At 40.6% G+C, this 25,932-nt stretch overlaps 2 protein-coding genes across 4 annotated transcripts in view; one reads left to right on the top strand and one right to left on the bottom strand.

The window, feature by feature from the left end:
- The window catches only part of fahd2a (fumarylacetoacetate hydrolase domain containing 2A), a 28,036-nt gene extending 6,600 nt beyond the window's left edge, over positions 1 to 21,436 (bottom strand). Inside the window, exons 1-6 of one of the 3 annotated variants that reach the window (XM_068022959.1) lie at positions 21,366 to 21,436; positions 13,986 to 14,285; positions 10,136 to 10,352; positions 9,442 to 9,501; positions 7,660 to 7,822; positions 916 to 1,024 (exon numbers count right to left, since the gene is read on the bottom strand). In XM_068022959.1, coding sequence (XP_067879060.1) covers positions 916 to 1,024; positions 7,660 to 7,822; positions 9,442 to 9,501; positions 10,136 to 10,352; positions 13,986 to 14,285; positions 21,366 to 21,388 — 872 coding nt within the window. In that variant the 5' untranslated portion in view covers positions 21,389 to 21,436. Of the gene's footprint in view, positions 1 to 915; positions 1,025 to 7,659; positions 7,823 to 9,441; positions 9,502 to 10,135; positions 10,353 to 13,985; positions 14,286 to 20,560; positions 20,714 to 21,365 lie in introns of those variants that run through there. The other 2 variants (XM_068022960.1, XM_068022958.1) reach the window with 2 other exon arrangements.
- Positions 21,437 to 21,589: 153 nt separating this feature from the next.
- zgc:152830 (uncharacterized protein LOC767682 homolog) overlaps positions 21,590 to 25,932 on the top strand; it is a 28,510-nt gene continuing 24,167 nt past the window's right edge. Inside the window, exon 1 of the mRNA XM_068023003.1 lies at positions 21,590 to 21,692. The gene's annotated coding sequence lies outside the window, so the exon portion shown is untranslated. The remainder of the gene's footprint in view (positions 21,693 to 25,932) is intronic.

Raw genomic sequence — 25,932 nt, 5'->3', positions numbered from 1 at the left:
GGCAATAAATGCTGGCCTGGCCAGCATCGCCCACATCCCATGAATGAATTTTAAAAAAAGGTTTCGCTGTACGTCTTTATCTGGTCTCACTGGTGATAGTCTCAGGTACAAAAATTGTTGAAATAAACTTTAAACTGTTGCTTGGGGGAGTTGGTAATGTTTTTCTCTTGCTCAGGCTGGTTGCCTCGAACCTTCCCTCTGCATCCCAATCTTGTCACAAAATTTCTTAGCGGTCTTGATCCCATTATGGTGACTGCTGACTTCATGTTCTTCCCAATCTACCTCTGTAAAAATGTTATGATTTTCCTTTTCTTTCTCATAGGCAGGAAAGGATTTAAGGGATGATGATTCCACTTTCTGAAACTTGTCTATACATCACCACAAGAGAGGCAATACTGGATCACCATGCCCTCTTGCTGTGAGGAGGAAGGCAGGGAACTGTGATCTTTTCACGCATGTGATTGGGGAGAAGTACAGCACCAAATACGTATCAATGTAAGTAGTTCTTTAAAGGTCGATAATATGTTTGTGTTTTATTGGCACATTGATTTTCCCTAGTTTAGCACTCTCTTCATCCTGTACAACTCCATAGTAATGTAGAAGAACTTCGAACTATAAGACTCTGTTTTAGGGCCTGTGGTCTATTCCTTTAGCTCCTCTGGGAGTTTCTCCCAGCACGGGTCCCTCCTCTCTCTTCAACAGCTGCCTAAAAATTCTTCTCTCCAACGGCAACCGTGGTCTTCCCTCTAATTTTTTTTCCCCGTTGGACGTCTACCTTATTCCACCTTGTAAAGTGCTCCAAAATGTTTGCAGTATAAATGCATGTTGTTTTATGTGACATTGAAAGCATGTCTATCAAATCAATTCCAATACATTTTATAATCGTAAATAGGGACATTGCATAATAACACTCACTGTGACACCCAAGCGACAAGTGCTTCCGTTTTAAAGATCAGCTGATTGGTATTGCTGTCTTGCATCACTTCTTTATTCACCCGGCAACGAATCCCCAGGTTGTGGGGGTCTGTAACACAAAGTATTTAGCTGAACTGCAAGATCAAGTTGGACATGAAAGACTACATTTTTCTTTCACCTACCTGAGAATGAGGAAATGTTGGAGAGAATAATACACAGAACTAATTGCAGCAGCACAAAATATTTATTTTCAGTCAGCTTCCTTCACTGACCAGTTATAACTTGCCCAGTCATGGCCTCAACCTAACTATACAATAAAAATAATCCAGCCGCCTGGAATTTTAAGTCCGAATTTTCTGATTCAGTTATGCTTCCAGTTAGAATTCAGTGGGTTGACTTAACCTACGCACCATTCCATTAGTGATGCAGAACTGAAGACCTACTCTCCTATTTTGAATTTATTATCTTGCTTTCAATTTCCCCTGCTTGTTGTTACTTTGTCAGATTTCTATCAAACATCATTTGGATTTTTGAAAAAAACATTTATTCAAGGTAAAGCATAACACAGGGACAAGGAGTAGGTTCAATTCAGGACAGATGTCAGATTAAATTGATTAACATGCTGGCCTTCTGGCTGGTGGAGATGAAAATTTCAGACTCATTCAAGAAATAGTTTGATAAATTATTTCTATGTCCTGGATGAGCTGCAATAGTCACATGGCCCCCTCATTCCCATTTATCTTGTAATCTCATAATGCACTCCTTCTGGTCGGCTCCCTCAGATGGATGAAGCAGGCACTACGCTAGTACATTTCACAGGAAGATGACACTAAAGAAAGAGTTGCATTTATCTCGCGCCTTTCACGACCACCAGGCGTCTCAAAGCGCTTTACCGCTAATGAATTGCTTTTGAAGTGTAGCTCCTGTTGTGATGTAGGTGTCAGGCAAGGAAAGAGCTGTGATGAAATGAACAATGAATTGAAGGAATTATGAAAAATAAGTCAACTGTTGAACTAAACCACAAGAACATGGGCACTTGCACCACAGTCAAAATGAAGTAGTAGTCACGTGACCCCTCCTGTACAGTAAATCAACAAACCTGTCTGCAAAGACGCAACTTATTAACTGCGTCTGAATAGCTCTGGGGAGAATCTACTGAAATTGAAATGAGCACCATTGCATATTGATGACCCCTGTCTACATGAACGAACTAACAAAGGGTTCTGGAGACAAGTCGACTCTCAGCCCAAAACAAAATGTATCGGTGTAGAGTAGCACCATTCTAACAGAATGGTCCCCATTGCGACATCAACAGACATGGTTTGCATATCCTGGCCATGTGTCACCCAACAGAAAATCCAAGGTGATGGAGTTTCACCTTAAAATGTAGCCCTCTGAAGACAGAGGAAAGATCGAGAAAAAAAACAACAAAAGAAAGTCCAGCCAAAGACTGTGAGATCAGACCAGCACCAAGAAGCCCTGTTGTTAATTCTACACTTCAACCTGCCTGCAGCAGAGAACTTAAAGTGATAACCTGTCCAATCTGATATTTTAACCAGCAGAAATCTTCAACATCTCAGCAAGTTCATAACTACAAACATCCAGGCCTGCACCTTTGAAAATACTTGTCCTCCAGAGAAGATACAGCAGGGTTTCTGTTAAATTATGAACTCTTACCTCCCTTTGAACTTAAATTGCAACCTACCTTTTCTCTCACTATCTATCTGTTCTTGTGTATGCATATGTGTGTGAATGTGTGAGTGGGTAATGGTTGTGAAATTAGTTTTTTTTGCTGTTGAAATAAATTTTTTTTTAAAAAACCTACAAGAAAACCTGTTGTTTGTCTGTTTATTTGACCTAAACACACCATTTTTAACAAAGCACGATTGCGGTCAGTTGGGAAGCGAGGCATGGAAGTGACCATACCGCTTACCACCTGTCCGGCACCTAATTTGGGCACAGCAAATACTCACAAACAGCAACATTCTAATGACTAGACAATCTGTTTCTATGATTAAAGCACAATACTGCAGATGCTGGAAATCTGAAATAAAAACAAGAAATGCTGGAACCACTCAGCAGGTCTGGCAGCATCCGTGGAAAGAGAAGCAAAGTTATCGTTTCGGGTCAGTGACCCTTCTTCGGAACTCCGAAAATCTGTTTCTATGATGTTGATTGAGGGATAAATATTCCAGGACACCAAGGATAACTCCCCTGCTCTTCAAAATAGTGCCATGGGGTCTTATGTCCACCTGAGAGCACAGATGGGGCCTTGGTTTAATGTCTCATCCGAAAGATGGCACCTCCGACAGTGTCGCACTCCTCTAGTTCTGTATTGGAGTGTCTGCTGGAAAGATTTGCTTTTATATAACATATTTCAGAACCATATCAAAGTGCTTCATGTGCAATTAAGTATCTAGAAGTCTGGCCACTGCTGTTGTGCAGGTAAACATGGCACTCATTTTTTACACATTCCACAACCAATGATAAGAATAGTAGCATTAGAAAAAAACAAGCAAATGCTAAAAATATGCAATCAGTTAGTCAGCATTTGTAAAGAGAAAAGACAGGTTCTGAGATTTTATCAGAAAAGAGATGGATTATTTGATGAGATTGTAATTGGGTGTAGAGGGGGAAGGAGGTACTAAGTAATGTTAACTGAGGGACAATACCAAGAGTAATACTTTAAGAAAGCACAGAGCAGCAGAGAGGTGAAAGAAATTCATCTCTACACTCTTAGCTTTAACTTGATAAAGGGGCTGATAGCACATACAAGGCAAGGGTAAAATCCAAACCATTTATTTAAATAAAGAAGTAGATCTAACAGGATAAATTTATTAAGCTGCATGGTGGAAAAATAATAACCATTATGGGATTCACTTAGCATGAAAGATAAACAGCTGCTATATAATTAAATAGAAAATAGCAGCACAGGTCATATGTCGGGACTGCAGAGTAGGGGAATTTATGGACAGCAAATCTGTCCCGGCCAACCACGTCAGTAGGAAATAACCCTACCTCTGCCTTGAGTCGCTCTGCCTCGAGTCGCTCTACCTCAGTGTCAGTGAGCTAGAATGTGAATTCGAGACATTCTAACACGTAAAGCGGGGAGAGGACTATCCGGATAGTTCACTCCAGAACTTGTTCACACCATATGGAGAGGTGCAGGATCAGGAATCAGCGTGTTTGACAGTTCGCAGAAATCTAGCTGAGGTAAGGAAAGAGGAAACGCAGAATCTGATCCTGTCAACTGGTATGATGTACTTGCCAAATGTGAGAGGAAAGGCTGTGGGAAGGGCAGCCACAATGTTGTTCAAGGTTCTAAAGAGCAGGAAGCCGTTTGGAATGGTGGTGGGGTGTGGGAGCAGAACAGAAAGGTTGTGGTAAAAACAGGAAGTGCTGGAAACACTCAGCAGGTCAGGCAGCATCTGTGGAGAGAGAAGCAGAGTTAACGTTTCAGGTCTGTGACCTTTGATCAGAATTGGCAAAGGTTAGAAAATAATTAGGTTTTCAGCAAGTGGTGGTGGGGGGTTTGGTGGGGAAGAGAAGAAAATGGAAAGTGTGTGATAGGGCAGAGGGCAGGAGAGATTAAATACAAAGCTGTCATGGGACAAAGGCAAAGAACGTGTTAATGCTTGTGGTGAAAGACAAAGCATTGGTCCAGAGTGAGTGTTCATGGCAGAATAATGAGCAGCTCTGGCTACATGAGAAACAGGTGAAAACATGGTTGAAAAATAAAATAATAAAAAAATGGAAAAATATAAATCAAGGACAGTCATGCTCTGAAATTATTGAACTCAAGGTTGAGTCCGCAAGGCTGTAGAGTGCCGAATCGAAAGATCAGGTGCTGCTCCTCCAGCTTGCGTTGAGGTTCACTGGCACACTGCAGCAGGCCAAGGACAGAAATGTGGGCATGAGAGAAAGAGGGTGTGTTGAAATGGCAAGCAACCGGAAGTTCGGGGTTATGCTTTTGGACAGAGCAGAGGTGTTCCTCAAAGCGGTCACCCAATCTGCGTTTGGACTCCCCGATGTAGAGGAGACCGCATTGTGAGCGGCGAATACAGTATACTAAATTGAAGGAAGTACAAGTAAATTGCTGCTTCACCTGGAAGCAGTGTTTGGGGCTTTGGATTTCAGATTTCCAGCATCTGCAATATTTTGCTTTCATTTATAGCAAGGTTGTAGTTATCGATAATAGGGCATTTGCTAATTTAGGGAGTAGCATCCCCTACATGATTGAGAGTCCTGAAACGTGTTCTGCCTCCCTGATGCTAGAGTTGGGGATATTGCAAAGCAGCTAGAAAAGACCTGAAAAGAGAGGGTGAAGACTGGGAATCATGGTCCATGTTATCGACCACATAGCAATGAACAGGGAGACGATCCTGCTGAGGGAGTATCGGGAACTCGGAATTAAATTACAAAGCGGCACATGAACCGAAATGGACTGAGGTCCTCATGGAAAGAATAAATAAGGCTGTAGATAAGTCTTTAAACAAGACAGACGGAAGAAAGGATATATTGCAAATAATGGCAACTTAAAGGTAAGAGAAATAGGAGATGAGTTTAATGGTCAAACAGAGGAAATTAAAGGAATGAGGGTATCATGAGCAGATAGGGATCAGATAAAGTAATAGAACATAAGTATAAAACTGTTATAACTATATAAACTGTAAAAATAAAGGGAGAAGAATAATTAATAAAAACAAATTAAGTTGCCTGTACAGCATCTGATGCAAAACAGGGGAACAGGTTGCAATAATTTGTAGAATGACCCAGACATAATAGGGATAATTGAAATGTGGCTACATACAGAACAAGTTTGTCAGTTAAATATTACAGTAAACATATTCAGGAAGGATAGATGAGGAAAGCATGATGGAGTATGAATTAAAGATAACAATGGTAGTGGAAAAACAAGATATAACTAAACAGAATCCATTTGGATTGAGATTAAGGACAGGAAGGGATCGATTACTGCAAATAGATGTATACCATCGACCACATAATAGTAGAATGTAAGTTGAGGGAGAAATATGCAGGACAATCTATGTTACTCTATATCTTTTATTTATTTCAGTCATGGGAGATTTCAACTCACTCCAAATCAACTAAGAGGTAGTGAAAGGGAAAAAGGAACTTAAGTTTTTAGGTGTGCACGATCACGATGACTTTCTTAAGTAGTATGTAAAACACAAAAAGAAAGCTACCACTGCTAGATATAGTAATGGAAATGAACCAGAGCAGTTAAGAGTTGTAAGCATAGGGGAGCATCGAGGCAATATCGATATGCTTTAAGACAATGATGAAGAGAGACATAAAGCTTGGAGGAAAAGCCATTTATGTGGATATTTTAGAAGTGGATAGAGCGCAGAAGTACATTCTGTTAAAAATCAAGAAAAAATAACAGACAAGATGGATGGTAAAAGATGATGAAAGAGATAAGGGTAAAATTAATCTAAACAGAAAGGCTTACACTGTACCAACTCAATGAAGGAGAATGACAACAAACGGGAATAGCAACAGCTTAGGAAAGAAGCTAATAAAACAATTACGAAGGCCATGAGGAATTTCAAAATGAAATTATCAAAGAATATAAGAAGAAATGGAAAAGCATACGACATACACATAATTGAAAGGAAAATTAAGATGGGAATAAGGCCACAAAGGGGAGGCACAGGATAAATTCACAGATATGAAATTTCAGAAATATTGAATAGTTACTTTGTCTTAAAATTTATCAGGTAGACTAACAACAACTTGCATTTATAGAACCCCTTTCACATATTAAAAATTAACCAGAATACTTCATAGGAGGATTAAAAAGACAAAAATTGACACGAGTCACAAAAAGAAATATTAGGACAGGTGTCCATAAGTTTGGTTAGCAAAGTAGGTTTAAAGGACAGTCTTAAAAGGAGGGAGGTGGAAAAGCAGAGAGATTTAGGGAGGGAATTCCAGAGCTTACGGTCTCGGCATCTGAAGGCATGGATGCCTGGTGGGGCAAAGGAAATCGGTATACGCAAGAGGCTAGAATTGGAGAAACACAAGAGCTTTCTGAGTTCTGATGAAAAGTCATGTTAACTCTGCTTCTCTCTCCACAGATGCTGCCAGACCTGCTGAGTATTTCAGCACTTTCTGTTTTTATTTCAGATTTCCAGCATCCGCAGTATTTTGCTTTTATTTTAGATCTTGAGGGTTGTAAGGATGGAGGAGGCTAGAGATAGGGGGGACGAGGCCATGTAGAGATCTGAACACAAGGTGGATATGACATTCGAAGAAAAGGTCAAAAATTATAGCAACACATTTGAAATAGAAATAAGGGAGATAGTTAATAAATTAGCTAAATGTAGAGAAGATAAAATCAGGTCCAGATGGATTGCATCCACACAGACTCAAAGAAAATAGGGAAAAGATATCAGGGACATTATTATATATTCGAAAAAACAAGAGAAAAGATTGTAGTGCAGAAGATTGGTGGCCAGCTACTGTTATTCCTATAGTATACAGGAACTTAAAACAGACCAGAGCTGGAGGAATGCAGAGACCTCTGAAGGCTAAAGGGCTGGAGGAGGTTACAGAACTATGTGGAATGAGCTGTAAAGGGGTTTTGAAAACAAGGATGAGAACTTGAAAGTCAAATTGTTTGGTGACTGAGTGCCATTATAGGTTGATGGGTCAGGCAGCAGTTCCGTTCTTATTCCATGGTAGCACTATCTGGTCTCAAATGCAGTGCTTTATTAGTACCTGAGAGAGCATCTCTGGTGACTATGGCTGGTCCCAGTGGACAGAATGTGTCAAACGTTTTACCCAACAGCCACTGCTTGCCATTTCGCTTCATCTGCCAGTCCCGTGCACTGACATCATGTGCTACTGTGAACCCAGCCACATAGTCCATTGCTTCTTCTTTCTGTGAAAAGGGTATGACATATTTATTGCCAGCTTCATATTCAATTCACATTACTCATTGTCTGAATATCCTCAGTCACCAACTGGTCACTTAGGACCTTAGAATCTTGAAATATTGAACTCTAAGGGGACTGGTGATACATGTCGAGGTACTGAAATTTCTGCTCCATGCTGCCCTACTTTGTAGTCACCACTTCATAGCAGAGACTCCCAACCTTTTATGACATTAACTTCTGATGCTTTCCTAAATCTGACCCCAGTTAGTCTGCTTCGCTGTGAATTATGCAGAAGCTGGTTCCCCAAAGTACTCTTCAGAGGTGGTCTGCTATTCTCCTGGCTATTCTCTCTGTCTCACACCCACTGAACGTGCCAAATTTGGAATGGAAACAATCAATGCCATTCTTTTAGTACTCGACTCATTCCTGAATCTAGCAATTAGGGATACAGAGCTGAGAACAGATATTATTGCTGCTTAACTCGCAAATTCGAATGGATGAATTCTAGGCGATAGGAGTACCGTGCTGACCAGGAATTGCAATGAGAAAAGTGGGAAGCGAGAAGACCAGTGCTGGAGGCTTCAAAATTCTCAACTCCTTCATAGAAACGTCAGGTTTTCAAAAGCCAAACTTGGTGCACCTAATTGCGACTCTGATTGAACTCATATTCTCTCCTTGCTCTTTCCACCCTTGCTGGTGTCCTGCATTGAAGCCTTGTCCATTGACTTGGTTGCTGAATATAAAAATGGTTCATTAACACACCAGGTATTGCATTGACGCGCTAAGCTATCTAAGAGGCTCCCATTCTTTTCGGCTCTGTGCTGCACCCACCATTTTCCACCATATCACTGACCTACTGCCTCATTCAGCAGGAGTTCCTGGCCACTACGAACAGCCCTGATAGTGTTCTTTCTTTGTAATCAGAAGCCCAACAATCCAAGCCCCAATGAGCATAACCTCGGCTGACATGCATGCCAATACAATACTGGAAAAAGTGCTGATTCCCTTCAAATGAGAAGTTAGTCAAGATCCCATCTGCCTCTTAAGGGGATATGAAAGATCTCATGCACCATCCAAAGAGTAGCAGGAAGCTCCCAATGTCTTGATTAATCTGTTTTTGGATGAGAAAGGAATGTTAATGGGTCATTCATCTACTTTACTATTTCCAGGATCTTGCTTTGTGCAAATTGACTGCCATATTTGTCTAAATAACAACAGTATAATCATTTAAAAATAATTAATTGGACTTTGCACAGTCTTGAAATACAGCAAAGCATATAGTTGCAATCTTTATTTTTTTCCCACATATGTACAAAGCAACTGTCTAGCTGCTGCATTTCAATTAGAAAGTCCTGCTTCTCCTATGGGCTGCATCCCTACCAGTCCTGCAATGGCTCTTTCCCTCCAACAGTCGTATATCAACTCAGAAGAATATAGCATTGGATTCATTGTGAATTTTGCCAGATCCCAGTGTTCTCTCCTTCCACTAAAGGTAGCATTGGAGAAGGTGAGCATCCATGGTAGAAATTAGTTAGGATAATGATTGTTCCAGGCATTCTTTAGGCTCTGGCTGCTGGCCAGTTTGTATTCTGGGAAGAAAATTAACACATCAATACAGACAAACCTTGATATGCTTCCCTTTCTTTCCAATGACAAATGCGAGTTCCACCTCCCAGTCCACTTCCTACAAGACACAAATGAGAACTATTTTTTTTATTTTTAGAGATACAGCACTGAAACAGGCCCTTCGGCCCACTGAGTCTGTGCCGACCAACAACCACCCATTTATACTAACCCTGCAGTAATCCCATATTCCCTATCACCAACCTATACTAGGGGCAATTTACAATAAATGTATTGTTTATGAATAATGTAATAGGCAAAGAACCACTGCCATTTGACTAATATCTGCAGTCAGCTCCACTCAAATGAAGAGGAACTGAAAATCACAAACCATTTTCTGTCTACATGCACTAAGAAAACAGAACACGCTGCAAATAAGTAACAGCTGGGTCAGCAACTGAAAGAGAAAGACATCTTAACATTTCAGGTGGATCACCAGACTTCAGTCAAGGTTCTGGCATAAATGTAAAGCTATCTATGTCATATGTACCACACCTCAGACTATAAGTACTAATTTTCTGTGAGGGTGCACTCTAAGTGAACCAAGTTTAAAGCAAGAACACTTTCCATCATTGTAAATTATTGATCCTTCTGTAACGTACCCAATAGGGCCTTGACCTCTTCCTCCTATGAAACTCCTTCCAGTCATGTCAGATCCACCCACCACGCCACAACTGCAGAAGAAAAACACTCACATTGCTCTCTGCTGGATGGACGATGTCACTATAGGGCCCCACTATGGAACTACCAAACTTGCTAAATATAACTGGCTCCTTTGGGACTGCCACATTCTGCTCCAGGCAGTGATCCATATAGTTCATCCCAACACACACCACTTTGTCTGGATTAGTTACAGGTGACAGAAGCATTATTTCTGAGTGACACACGGTATGCTTTCCACAATCCAGGGCTCTGTAAACATAAGAACAAAGACTGGAGGGTCACTGTCAAATTATAGGAGTAACAGAGTTATTCACACTGAACAAAAGCAGAATAATTTGTGTGAATATGTCAACATCTATTCACATAGCACCAATACTTAGACAAACAGAACAATTCAAGACATTATCAACACAATGATCGTATACTGACACTCACTACAAACATTTATCTGTTCGATTCATGGAGCGAGGGAGATCACTGCATTCAGGAACTATGTATTTGCACAGTTGTAACTGGAATGAGAAACTCTGACACAGGAGATAGCCAGGTCAGTGTAGTCACTTTATGATTTTATAGAATCATAGAATGGTGACAGCACAGAAGGAGGCAATTCGGCTGCCGTTTCCATGCTGGCTGTCTGCAAGAGCAATTCACCTAGTCCCACTCCTCTGCCTTTTCCCCATAGCCCTGCAAATTTTTTTCTCTTCAGATAATTATTCAGTTCTCTTTTGAAGGCCTCGATTGAATCTGCCTCCATCAAACACTCCCAACTTGGGACAGATACAGATTCAAGTTCCCTCTATTCCAGTGGTGTCAAACTCATTTTATATGATGGGCCTGATCAGGCATCCTGGAACTTGGTAAGAGTCACATTCAGAAAATATTATTAAAATAGAAATAAAGATAAAACATAATAATCCTTAATTGTTTTCACCTAATTTTTCAATTCAGTTTTTCAGATGTAACTCAATATGTTTTGTGTATTTTTTCAGAGCTCTTTGCCTTCTTTTCCCTATTGCATTTGTGCAATATATTTTCTTCCTTAGAACTATTTTAATTATCTACTTTTCCCTTGTGAAGACAGCTTGTATCATTTTTTTTGTCTGTTCAATATTAAAATCAATCCTCCTCTTATGTGGATATCTGTCGTTCCACAGCCACAGTGACACAGTTTTTTTCACATCTCTTATATATACTTCTGATTCGAGCAAAATATTACAGTAGCATGACCATATTTTCTAAATGAAATCCAGGGACACATAACCTGACACTCACCCACACAATCCACCAAACAGGCTCTCATTGGCTCCATACAGTCCAGTTCCAGCCACTGCTCATTCATCCAGTTACCAGTGGGCCCATTACTCAGATGTTTTCACTCTGGGGCCATTTTCCCTTCAATTGACTTTCACAGGAAAATTTCATGCAAGCTGGGGACTACCAGGAATTTGGTGGGAGGTAGGGGGCAGTGGTTGGTGAGGGCAGAGCATGCACACTACAGCCATAGAGAGTGATCGCAACATAAATGAAAGTCCCCCAATGAATCCACCCCTTCTGCTAGTTAAAAACAGGAGATTGACATCCTTCCTACCAATTTGAACCAGGTTCACCGCACAGCCCCACCCACTTTATTGACTGATCACAGGTCATCTCAGTGTCACATGTATCCTGATTTGAATCTGCACAATTGTTCATAGGGTATTCATTTGGGGAAGAGTTTTGTGAACAGAGGACTCTTCTGGGGACATTGTTTGCCCGGGGAAGGTTCCTGGGAAACGGGGACGTATGGCAAATTACAGCTTCTGGAAAAACACAACTTAAATGCAGTGAATTATGTTGGTTACATTTTGCCTTTTTAAATACATACAATGTGTTTTATCTTCTTCCAATTGACCATTTTTGTATTTCTGCTTTTGAAGTTATCGTCTAATTCCCACTTCCTTCAATTTTTAAAAGTTTTAACTTAATCCTGTATTATTATTTTTGGAGGGACAGATCTTAAATCAGTCAACTGTTTTAATAATAAAGAATTATGAAGCTGCTGGTAGAATGTAATAACTTAAATAATTGTTGACTGGGCTTTTAAAGCGATTTCTATGCTGATTTTGCAATGATCGCTACTTATTCATTTAAAAATAAAATGCAGAATTTAAGCTATGTCTTTTTGAAAATGTGTTACAATGTCAATGAGCTATGGACAATATAGTTTGTCAAGAATGGAAAAATTGGATGTTTTTTTATTTGCTATGTTCCTGCCAACCCATGCATCATTACTTTCTGTTCTGAGTGTTATGATCCCCACTGGCTCAATCTACTGCTGCTGTTCCAGATTATTGACGACTGGTTTCTCTTCAGTCTGTGTGTGGATGAAACAGGCCATACGTTTGACACCCCTGCTCTAGACTGCTCCATCAAATACACCCAGGTCAGTTACGGCATGGATTAGATATAGATTCGAGCTCCCCAAGTCTAAACTCAGACTGCCATTAATAGAAACTCAGAGTTACATGTAATCTCCAGCAATTAAACAGGCCATTCAACCCAACCCTCCTTTTAAATGAATCTATACTATTTGCCTCAACTACTCCCTGTGTCGCGGGTAGCGGGTTCCAAATTCTCATCACTCTTTAGGTGAAGATGTTTCTTCTGAATTCGCTATTTGATTTTTTGATGACTGTTACATTGATGGCCTCCATTTTTGCTCTTGCCTACAAGTGGAAATACTCTGTGTCCGTTCTATCAAAAGTTTTCATAAGTTTAAAAATCTCTATGATGTGACCCCTCAGCCGCCTTGCAACAGAAAACAGACTCAGTCCGTTTGTCCCTTCCTTATAGGTATAACGGTGCATTCCTGATATCAGCCTTGTAAATCTCTTTTGCACCTTCTCCAGTGCCTCTATACCTTTTCCTAATCAGGCGACCAGTAATGTACACAGTGTTCCAAGTGTAGTTTAACCAAAGTTCTATATAAATTTAGTATAGCCTCTCTACTTTTCAATTCTCTTAATCTAGAAGAAATCACTGGATTTTCTTTGGCCTTATTAACCTGGTTCACTCCTTTCAGTGATTTGAGTATTTGTACTTACATATCTTTTTGCTCCTCTACCCCAGTTAGATTCTTATTTTCCAAGTTATATCAAATTTCCTTATTTTTCTCACCAAAGTAAAGCTCACACTTCGGTGTTGAAATTCATTTGCAAGTCTATTAATGTCTTGTAATTCGTTGCAGTCCTCGTCAGTATTGACTTCCTCCCACAATTTGCTGTGATCTGTGAATTTACACTGCCATTAACTGACTAGTTGCATATTGCCATGAACACAGGCATTCAAACTTCACGTCCATGAACCAGCAGTAATACTTATTATAATTTAGGAGAGAATACATAAGAGGAGCAGGGTTTACAAAGCTTTCCAGTGGATTTCAGTCCCACACCTGTGATCATAAAAATTAAACATCAAAATGAGCTTATGAGATGCTCCAGTTAATTTTATGACTAAAGTCACAGTTTACAGTGACATGAAAAGTGTATTTACAGATTCAGGTCATTTATGTAACCCAAGTGTTTCCTGAGAACTGAACACAATATTTGTTTTTGTTCTCCCCTTCAGCTTTTAAGTTAATTTGGAAATCAGAAACTTCCTTTCAACCATTTTGACATCAGCAAACATAAGATAGGGAAGTTCTTGTTGACATCACTTCCCAGTATTTACTGTCTGATGTCACCATACAGAAATTACTGGTTATGGTTATTTAGCCAATCATATATCCCATCTTTTGTAAAAAAAAGTGTACAACAGCAAGAGGACTTTTCATCCAACTACTGAATATGATACATATAAAAACAATTTTAACCATTGAATGATGAACAAATGATCAAATACCTTCTTGCAGTTTCCATGGCAGTCTCTCCCTTTTCCAGAAACTCCTTCATGGTTCTGGGTAGAGAGCTGTCAAATAAATTCAGATCAAGAACATTCCCTCCATCCTTCTCCTCTACTCCAATTCTCACTCCATTCGGACCGCCAACAGTCAGGAACTGGACAAGTCTCATCCTGCAACTCTTAGATCCAGACAGATGCCTCACTTGGGAACAGTAATTGTTCTTTGACCAAGTGCTCCAAGGTTTTGCTCGGACCAAGTGTAGAAATGCAGTTGCTTTCGCGAGAGCCTGCATTATAAAACTGAATATGGTAATTTAATCAACTTTGTCAGAACTTCATTACAGAAAAATAGCTCTTTAATAAAGTTTCAGAGTCATTTTTAAGACACTAAGTTAGAGCTGTGCGAGCAATTCCAGATAATAAGAAAGATATCACAGCGATGTATAGGATTTTTTTTTATTCGTTCATGGGATGTGGGTGTCACTGACTCAGACAACATTTATTGCCCATCCCTAATTGCCCTTAACAAGGTAGTGGTGAGCCACCTTCTTGAACTGCTGTGGTCCATGTGGGGTAGGTGCACACACACTGCTGTTAGTTCCAGGATTTTGACCCAATGAAAGTGAAGGAATGGTGATATAGTTCCAAGTCAGGATGCTGTGTGGCTTGGAGGGGAACTTGCAGTAGTGGTGTTCCCATTGCATCTGCTGCCCTTTTCCTAGGTGGCAGAGGTCGCGGGTTTGGAAGGTGCTGTCGAAGGAGCCTTCGTGCGTTGCTACAGTGCATCTTGTAGATGGTACACATTGCCGCCACTGTGTGTTGGTGGTGGAGGGACTCAATGTTTGTGCATGGTGTGCCAATCGAGTGGGAAATATAGGAAAGGTTTGTTTCTGCATTAGAGATTTTTTTTTTATCAATTGGAGTTTATTTTCACCAGGGCGGCACAGTGGCGCAGTGGTTAGCACTGCAGCCTCACAGCTCCAGGGACCCGGGTTCGATTCTGGGTACTGCCTGTGTGGAGTTTGCAAGTTCTCCCTGTGTCTGCGTGGGTTTTCTCCGGGTGCTCCGGTTTCCTCCCACAAGCCAAAAGACTTGCAGGTTGGTAGGTAAATTGGCCGTTATAAATTGTCACTAGTATAGGTAGGTGGTAGGGAAATATAGGGACAGATGGGGATGTTTGGTAGGAATATGGGATTAGTGTAGGATTAGTATAAAATGGGTGGTTGATGGTCGGCACAGACTCGGTGGGCCGAAGGGCCTGTTTCAGTGCTGTATCTCAAAAAAAAAAGAATCTAACTGGAGTTTTCACGCTGAAGTAAGCTGATCACAATCTTGTCTTCCCATTTCACCCAAAGCTAAGCTTCCAACACCACATGCTGTCTTCCACCTACTTCCATCTCTCACATCACCTGCTTTCACCCTACCTGAGTCCATCTGCTGCTAAAACCCTCATCTATGTCTTTGTGGCTTATGGACTTGGCTATTTCAATGCTTTCTTGGTTGGATTCCCAACCTCTACACTCATAACTTAGAAACATAGAATATTTACGGTACAGAAGGAGGCTATCAGCCCATCGCGTCCTCTCATCTGAGGCACTGCAGTCTGTATCCAATTTTCAACAAAGTCCTACTCACACAACACCCCTGTTTCACTGACCCATGTTAGTTCTTTGTCCCCGTCGTTCCATTTCTCTGACTGCAGCTTCTTAGATATCTCTCTACCCTTTGCCTCCTTATCGGTAGTTACTTAAGCCCGACGCTCTGGAGTTCCCTTCTTGAAACCCCTTCACCTCTTCACATCCCATTCATCCTTTAAGACCACCCTTAAAACAAACCTCTAACTGAGTTTAGGGTCATTCCTCCTCATATCTCCATCTGTGGCTCAGTGTCCATTTTTTTGCCTTGACATCTCTGTGAGATACCCTGAACTTTTCTACCGTAAAAGTGCTATTTAAATACATGTTGCTAATCGAAAAAGGCTGTTTTCATTGAATCATAGAGTATACCACAGAAGGAGGTCGTTCGACTCATCGAGTCTGCGCCAGCTCTTTAGAAGAGCAATCTAGTTAGTTCCACTGTCTTGCTCTTTCCCCATATCCTTGCATTTTTTTCTCCTTTGAGGATTTATTCAATTCCCTTTTGAAGGACACTATTGAATCTGTTTTCACTATCCTGTCAGACATTGCATTCTAAATCCTAGCCACTCATTTTGAAAAAATGTTTTTCTGAAGTTACCTCTGGTTCCTTTTCCAGTCACCCTGAATCTGTGCCCTCTGGTTACCAATCCTTCAGACATTGGAAACATTTTGTTTACTCTTATCGAAACCCTTCATTGTTTTGAACACCTCCATCAAATTTCCTCTTGGCCTTCTCTGTTCAAGGAACAACTTCAACTTATCCAGTTTGTCAACATAACTGTCATCCCTCGTCCCTGGAACCATTATGGAAATCTCTTTGCTCTGTCCAAAACCTTCATGTTCTTCTCAAAGTGTGGAGCCTAGAATTGGACACAATGCAGCAGCTGGATGGTCGATTCATAAAATCCAGGATCCAATATGCTTCATTAACTGCTTTGTAAACTTGTCCTACCACATTCAAACAACGCCCAGATTTCCCTATTCTTGCACTCCCTTTAAAATTGTACCATTTAGCAGATATTGTCTGTCCTCATTCTTCCTCACGTATTTCTGCATTGAATCTCATAAGTTATGTGTCCTCCCATTCCACCAGCCTGTCCATGTCCTCTTAAAATCTATTACAATCATCCTTGCTGTTCACTACACTTGCATGTCATCTGCAAATTTCGGAATTGTGCCATGTACCCTCAAGTCTAAGTCATTGTGTATATCAAAAACACCAGTGGTCCTAGTACTGAATATTGAAAAACTCAACTGTATGCCTCGCTCCAGTCCAAACACTAGGTATTCACCACAACTCTCTTTTCTGATCCCTCAGACAATTATGTATGCATGTTGCTACTACCCCTTTTATCCCATGAGCTTATTTCCTTTTTTACTTCTCTGTACTTTTTATATTCAGTCTGATTCTCCCTTGCATTATCAAGCTGTCATATGTCATCTTTTTCTGCTTCATCTTACTCACTAACTCCTTTGTCATCCGGGGAACTCTGTCTTTGGTTGCTCTCCCTTTTCCCTTTGTGTGAATGTACCTAAACTGGACTCGAATCATCTCCGCTTTTAAGGCTGCTCATTGCTCCATTGATATTTTTATCTGCCAGTATTTGACTCCAATTTAACCCAACCCAATTCCTCTTCAATTCTTTTAGATTGCTCCTTGCCCTTCGCCAGACTCATCTAAACTTTACGATACTACTGCGATCACCATTTCTGAGATGCTTCCTGGCTGTAACATTTTGCACTTGAATAATTTCATTTTGCAAGAAAAGATCCAGCAGTGCCTTCTTCCTCATTGGCAGGAAAACACATATTGATGAAGAAAATTCTCCTGAACACATCGAAGAAATGCCTCCCCTACTCTCCCCTTAATCCAGTCATTGTCCCATTCAGTATTGGGGTTGTTGGTCCCCCATTATCACTGCTCTAACAGGTCTTGCACCTTTCAGTAGTTCTGTTGCAAATCTGCACTTCTATCTCCTTCCCACTATTTGGTGGCCTATAAAATACACCACGTCATATAATAGCTCCTTCATTGATTCTTAACTATTCCTATTTTCCTGAAACAAAACTGCAACCCCTCCTCCTTTTTTCCTTTTCTGTCTTTCCTGAATACCCTGGAATATTAAGCATCCGATCCTCTTTTTTTTGAGCCAGATCTCAGTTATTGCCATTATATTATATTCCCATGTAGCTGTTCGTGCCTCCAGTTCACCAACATCATTAACCATACTTAATCCATTTACTGTTTTAACCTTATCAACCATACTTAATTCATATTCACTCCAAATGTCTTTGTATTTTCTATGACCCCACCTAATTCAATGTCAATTCTAATTGGTCCTCCCCGTCCTCTCTGCACCTTCTTTCTATTTTTTAATATGACATCTTAGTGCCCAACCCATTGCTAAATTAGTTTAAACCCTTCCCCACTGCACTCGATATCCTGCCCTTAAGAGTATTTGTCCCAGTTCTGTTCAGATGCAACCATTCATCTTGATCAGGTCTCTCCTACCACAGAGGTGATCCCAGTGTCCCAGGAATCTGAACCTCTCTCTCTTGCACCATGTCTTTAGCCACACTTTAACCTGTCATGTCTTTCTATTTCTACTCTCACCTGTAAGCAGTTAGTCAATCAGTAATAAGGGGGTGCAGACTCAGGACTATCACTCGAAGAGTAAAGGAGGACGTTTGGAGAAATTACTTCCAAGAGTTATTTAGAAGATAGATTTCTGTACTGCAGTATTGACTGAAGCAGAGACTAGAACATCTTTTTAAACAGGTAAGTCTTTGAAAAGAGAGAATTTTTTTTAAAATGGAGAATTGGCAAGGAAATGAAAGACATTTCTAGCTGCAGTTATCACAGACATATTGGATGAATGAACTCCTTCTGTACATTCAATAGGATAGAATGTATTTTGTTGATTTGACTGAATCAACTGGGCTGTTAAATACGAGAAATGCTAGAACATAAAGTTAAAAATAAAAGATGGAGATAAAAACATGTACCCCAAATTAAAATTTTAAATCACTTGACATCTTGTTGCTACTACTTGACCTATTGGAGGTCTTCAAAATTATGAAGGGGTACGTTTCCACTTGTAGCACAGTCCAAAACTAGGAGCTTTTAATACAAGGTAGTCACTCATAAATCCAGTTAGGACTTCAAGAGATACTTCTTTACATAGAGAGTGATTAAAATGTGGAACTTGCTACCACAAGAAGTGGTTGAGGTGAATAGTGTTGATGCATTCAAGGCGAAGCTAGATAACTATGAGGGAGATAGGAATAAAAGATTATGCAGATAGGGTTAGATGACATAGGATGGGAGGAGGCTTGTGTGAAGTATGAATACCAGTTTGGACTAGATGGCCTGAATAACCGGTTTATGTGCTGCACATTCTATGTAATTCTATGAAACTGATATTTATGATCAGCAAGAATGAAACAAGGAAGCTGCCAAATGAAGTAAAAATGTACGGAATTGTGTTTATTTTTAAAAGCAGTGACCACCCTGACGTGGCATTTCAAAAATCTGATAAGTCATTGCCACTCCCAGTAAGTAACAATTCACAGGTTGGTGTCAACTGTAATAATAATAAAACAATGTGCATTTAGATAGTACTCGTTATGTCAGAAAGTTGTTCTGGAGTAAGTTACAGATCAAAATACACTGATCAGGAGGGAAAAATCTTAGGTGGAATGGAGTGAAAGGTTTTCAGCTGGCTTTTAAAAGTAGGAGGAAGCTCCAGAATACAAATTATGGAGGCTGAAAGAGTGGACACCAAAGTTTGAGGGAGTGAGAAGTTGACCTATCACAGAGAAAAAAAAGCGTGCTTGCAGAGGCATAGAGCGAAAGAATGTCACTGATTTCTTTGGGGTGAATGTGTGGGGGCATTTGAAGGTGAGAGTTAAGATCCCCAAATATGAATTAAACAGACATACCAAACCCTTAGAGCCAAGTGAGTACCAAGGTTTTGAGCAGATAAACATTTGGGCGATGTCAATCTGAACAAAGTGGTTGGTTTGGAGAAATCACGACACATGAAGAGTTGTTAGAAGGTACTTCCTGTACCAGAGTGGTGATTGAAGCAGAGGATAAAGCATAATTTGAAAGGGATAAAATAAGTTTTTGAAAAGGAAAAACATGGAGAAATGGCATTAGAGAATTAGTGTTTATCTTCAGCTGAGGGACTATCACTGGCACAGGCACATTGGGATGAATGAACTCCTTCTGTGCTGTACTTGATTTTTTCATAAGTTGGTATGAACCATAATAATTTAAAAATGTGCATTACGATAGCACTTGGCATGTCAAAAAGATGTTCAGCATTTTACAGATCAAAAGACACAGATCAGGCGAAAAAATTTTCAGGTGGAATACAATTAAGTGGGGTTGAAAAGTCATCAGTGTCTTTTAAAAGCAAAGGGAGTGAGAGAAGGCAAGTGTACGGTGGCTGAAAGAATGGACAGCAGTAGTGGACCAGAGGATAGGAAGTGAGGACGAGACCCTCGAGAAAAAAGGATATGTGCAAAGGTATAGGGCTGACAAAGGCTATTGAGTTTGAGTGGGGTGAGGCTTTCAGGGTCTTTTCAAAACGAAATTAAACCAATAGGCGTGATAATGTTTTTGTACCCATATTCCAGAACAAAAACAGAAGTTGGTTGTGATGTGTCCTAGGGCACCACTGATAAAGTAAACAAAAAGCTCAATTAAAATAGCATGCTTCAGAAAGCAATGGAAAAAAGCTAGAAATTACTAAACATTTAAATTATATTATTGGTGACTAAATGACATTTTATACCCTGCAGGAAGGCCTCAAATTGGTGGATATTGCATGCTCCCTCTCCAAGGCCACATGGACTCAGACAACACTGTGGAACAAAGGCAGGTTATTTAAGGTAAGCATCAGAATTTTAAATTTTATATTTTATTAATACCTGTTGGGCAGTGAAGATAATGATTGACTCTGACCCAAGCTGTGGCCTATCTCGAGATGCTTGATGTTGAGCAAAATTCACTCTTTTCCCCTTAACCCAGTCCCCACAAATCCAATGTCGTGGATTGATGACCCGCATTATGAAGGCTGCAGATTCGAGTTAAGAAGAAGCTCGTGATATGACTGCTGCAAAAATACATTATTTCTCAGTGAGCTATGAGACTCTGGTGAGCACCAGGAGAACGGTGGTGTGAGGTTTTGAACAGGTAAGGATTTGCACAATGTCATTCTTAATGAGTTGCAGTTGGTGGAAGGTTAGTGAAGGCTCAGCAAGCAAGCGTGAGCAAAGTTGGAGCTGTGAGGATCCCGGATCAAAGTCCCAAAATGATTGTGGAAAGAGGTCGGGCTGAGATGTTCATCAAGTAAGTTTTTTGGGGTTAAGGGTAGATACCTCTCGAATCTGTTGGGAGCCAAAAAATGGATGTCTTTACATTGGCCAACATTAAACTAGATTGATTTTGATTCTCCAAGATTGTGGTCAAAGTTCAACAGTGCTGTTGTTGTCAGCAAATATTGAACATGAAGTTTATTTTAAGTGGTTGCCGCTTCAGGCAATTTGCTCGTTTTGTTCCCCCAAGAATTGCCTTTGGCGCTTCATTGACTTCAGAAATTGAACCAAATTTATATTCTCTTCAGCACAAACCCTTTGAAGCAAATTAAAATGTGACTGGAAACGCTGCTGAAGTCGGAATCACAACTTCCTGTCATTTCAACTCTAATACACAGCAATTTAAAAAACAATTTACCTCCGTCTGCAGACGTCCTGCATTCACTCGGCAGTTTATCCTGAAGCTTGTGATTGACAGCAAGGGGTGCGGGGAACGCAGGCCAATGACGAGAGGATATGGTTCAGCTCTAGCCAATCATAAGGGAGTAGAGGCGGGATCGATGCAGCTGTAGCCAATAATGGGGGAGCGGCGAACGGAGAAAGTAACCAGTCAGAGTGGAGGGCCAGGCGCTGCAGCAGCCAATCAAAGTGGAGTGTCGGCGGGCTCCACTGGTGTTCGCGGCGGCTGCCGTTTTCACTGTCATTTGGAGCGCGAGATGATGGCAAGCGCGAGCAGTGAGCTGAGGTGAGTGCGGCCAGAGTTTTCCTCAGTGACAGTCCGTGTCTCGGTGGAGTGTCAGGGCCTTTGCTCCTTGAATTACCTGTCTATGGTTTGCCGTTGTGAAGAGAGAATGTTCTGGAGCGAGATGTTGCCCAGACTCGGGTCACTGAATTTGACTATTGGTGATCCTCGAGTGGCTGCTGACTTCCTGTCATGCAGGAGTGTGCACAGTTCATACTGAGGTAAAAATTTGTCTCCCAGCAACCGATATCACAGAAACACAATATTACATTGCTGTTTGTGGGAGCTTGCTGTGTGCAAATTGGAAGCCGAGTTTCCTACATTCCAAAGTACTTCATTGGATGGAAAGTGCTTTGGGATGGCTTGAGATTGTGTCAGGTGCTATATAAATGCAAGTCTGTCTTTCTGACTGACCTACTTACCTGTACTCCAATAATGTAAAAGCAAAATACTGCGGATGCTGGAAATCTGAAACAAAAACAAGAAATGCTGGACTCACTTAGCAGGTCTGGCAGCATCTGTGGAAAGAGAAGCAGAGTTAACGTTTCGGGTCAGTGACCCTTCTTCGGAACTGACAAATATTAGAAAAGTCACAGATTAAAAACAAGTGAGGTGGGGGTTGGGCAAGAGATAACAAAGGAGAAGGTGCAGATTGGACCAGGCCACATAGCTGACCAAAAGGTCACGGAGCAAAGGCAAACAATATGTTAATGGTGTGTTGAAAGACAAAGCATTAGTACAGATTAGGTGTGAATATACTGAATATTGAACAGCAGCAAGTGCAAACCTGAAGAAAAACAACCTGAAAAAAACAGTGGGTAAGCAAACTGAACAAACTAAGATGAAATAAATGCAAAAAAAGATTGTAAAAAATGTAAAAAGGAATGTAAAAAAAGGAAGAAAAAATAACTAAAAATGAAAGTAAAGTTGGGGGCTGTCATGCTCTGAAATTATTGAACTCAATGTTCAGTCCGGCAGGCTGTAGTGTGCCTAATCGGTAGATGAGATGCTGTTCCTCGAGCTTGTACTCCAATGTTTTGAAGAGTAGGTTGACAGGTACATGAATCTGCTGAAGGAGTTTACAATGAAGCTTGCTTTTGTTTAGTATTTTCAACTTGTTGAGGGATTGGGATGATCTTCAAGTTGTCTTCATGATTTAATAAGTGCTTAAGATTTCAAATGCGGGCCAAGAATGTTTTATGCAATTTTAAGGACGAGGAGAAACTGTCTTCCTTGTGTGGAATTGAACAGACAATAATGTGAACTTCACAAAAAGTTAATTTGTCTATTTTTTCCACAGGTGCTATGTTTCCAACTTTATTTGTTTTTATTTCAGTTCTTGAACAAAAGTGCTTTATTGACCGAAAATTATTTGGGATTTTTGATAGCTTCTTTAAGTAAACTGGTTAATTTGTTCAATGGTGTCTTTGTAATTTTTCAAAATTCTTTCACAGGATGTGGACGTCTCTGGCTCGGTCACCATTTATTGCCCATCCCTAATTGCCCTTCAGAAGGTGGTGGTGAGCTGCCTTTTTGAACCGCTGTAGTCCATGTAGTATAGGTACACCCACAGTGCTATTAGAAAAGGAGTTCCAGGACTTTGACCCAGCTACAGTGAAACAATGGCGATGTAGTTCCAAGTCAGAATGGTTTGCATCTTGGAGTGTTGTCGTTTCCAGTGTCTTGGTTAATGCTGGGTGGTCCGTCCAGTTTCATTCCTTTTCAACTTTTCTGTCATGGTTTGAGACAACTGAATGGCTTACTAGGCCATTTCAGAGAGCAATTAAGAGTCAACCAAAAAGGACATTAGTGAACCAGATGGGTTTTTATGACAATTGACAGTGGTTTTATGATCACCATTACTGAGACTAGCTTTTTTTCATTCCAGATTTATTAGTTGCATTTAATTTCCACCAGCTGCCATCGTGGGCTATGAACCTATGTCTCTGGAGCATCTGGTTTGCTAGTCCAGTGACATTACCACTACGCCATCACCTCCTCCTTAAATGCTCTTAAAGGAGTGGGGAGAGAGAGGAGATTGCAAAAGTGATTCTTTGAAGTCTGACTTTATTTTGCAATCTCAGTATTGGAGAATTGCAAACACAGATTTTCAAATTTGAAACTAACCTTTGTAAGTAAATACTGTTGAGGTTTCGTTTGCATGTCCCCCATTCCCAATCTATCACCATTCAGATAATCTGCTTTTCTGTTTTTACAACCAAAGTGGATAACCCCACATTTATCCACGTTATACTGCATCTGCCATGCATTTGCCCACTCACCCTACTTGTCCAAATCACATTGGATCCTCTTTGCATCCTCCTCACAGCTCACATTTCCACCCCCCCCCCCCCCCCCCCAGCTTTGTGTCGTCTGAAAACTTGGAAATGTTACATTTAGTTCCCTCAGCCAAGTCATTAATATATATTGTGAATAGTTGGGGCCCAAGCACTGATCCCTGCGGTACCCCACTAGTCACTGCCTACCACCTGGAAAATGGCCCGTTTATTCCTCCTCTCTGTTTCCCGACTGTCAACCAATTCTCAATCCATGCCAGCATATTACCCCCAATCCCATGTACTTCACTAACCTCTTCTGAGGGACCTTATCAAAAGCCTTCTGAAAATCCAGATACACCACGTCCACTGGTTCTCCCTAATCTATTCTCCTAGTTACATCCTTAAAAAAAAACTCCAATAGATTTGTTAAGCATGATTTCCTTTAACCCATGCTGACTTTTACCAATCCCGTTTATGCTTTCCACATGTACTGCTATCACATCCTTTAGAATAGACTAAAGCATTTTCCCCACTACCGATTTAAGGCTAACTGGTCTGCAATTCCCTGTTTTTCCTCTCACACCTTTTTTAAATAGTGGGGTTACATTTGCTGCTCTCCAATCTGTAGGAACTGCTCCAGAGTCTGCAGAATTTTGGAAGATGAGCACCAATGCATCCACTATTTCCAGGGCCACTTGCTTCAGTACTCTGGGATGTAGATTATCAGGCCCTGGGGATTTGTCAGCCTTTAACCTCATTAATTTCCCGAGCACTATATTTTTACTAATACTGATTTGCTTCTGTTCCTCCCTCTCATTAGACCTTTGGTTCCCTAACGTTTCTGGGAGGTTATTTGTGTCCTCCTTTGTGAAGACAGAACCCAAGTATGTGTTTAATTGTTCTGCCATTTCTTTGTTACCCATTATAATTTCCTCCGTTCTGACTGTAAGGGACCTACATTTGGCTTCACTAATCTTTTTCTCTTCACATATTTATAGAAGCTTTTACGGTAATTTTTTTTATGTTGCCTGCAAGTTTACTCATACTTTATTTCCCCCTGCTTAATCAACCTCTTTGTCCTCCTTTGTTGAATTCTAAACTGCTCCCAATCCTCAGACTTGTTTTTTCTGACAATTTTATATGCCTCCTCTTTGGATCTAATACAATCTCTAATTTCTTTTGTAAGCCACAGTAGAGCCACCTTTCCGGTTTTATTTTTGCGCCAGACAGGAATGAATAATTGTTGTAATTCATGCACACTTTCTTTAAATATTATCCATTGCCTATCTACCGTCAACCCTTTCAGTAAAGTTCCCCAATCAACTATAGGCAACTCGCGCCTCATAGCTTCATAGTTTCCTTTATTTAGATTCAGGACCCAAGTTTCGGATTTAGCTACTTCACTCTCCATCTTAACGACGAATTCTATAATGTTATGGTCGCTCCTCCCCAAGGAACCCTGCACAGCCAGATTATGAATTGATCCTTTCTCATAGCACAATACCCAGTCTAGGATAGCCTGTTCTCCAGTTGGTTCCTCAACGTATTGGCCTAAAAAAGTCACATACACATTCCAGGAAATTCTCCTCCACAGTATTATTGCTAATTTGGTTTGACCAATCTATATGTCGATTAAAGTCACCCATGATTACAATTGTACCCTTATTGCATGCATCTCTAATTTTCTGTTTAATGCCATCCCTGACATCTCCACTACTGTTTGGGGGCCTATAGACAACCCCTACCAACGTTTTCTGCCTCTTGGTGTTTCTTAGCTCCACCCATACAGATTCCACATCATGATTTTGCGAGCCAATATCCTTCCTCACTATTGCATTGATTTCCTCCTTCACTAACAACGCTACCCCACCTCCATTCCCTTTTTGCCTGTCCTTCCTAAATATTGAATACCCCTGGATGTGTGTGTGTGTGTGTGTGTTTGCCTCAGGGCCTGGGTTGTGCTG

This window comes from Heterodontus francisci, chromosome 47 (assembly GCF_036365525.1).
Source record: "Heterodontus francisci isolate sHetFra1 chromosome 47, sHetFra1.hap1, whole genome shotgun sequence".
Taxonomy (NCBI): Eukaryota; Metazoa; Chordata; class Chondrichthyes; order Heterodontiformes; family Heterodontidae; genus Heterodontus; species Heterodontus francisci.
Note: the sequence above shows the minus strand (reverse complement) of the source record. Positions and strands in the feature narration are given on the sequence as shown.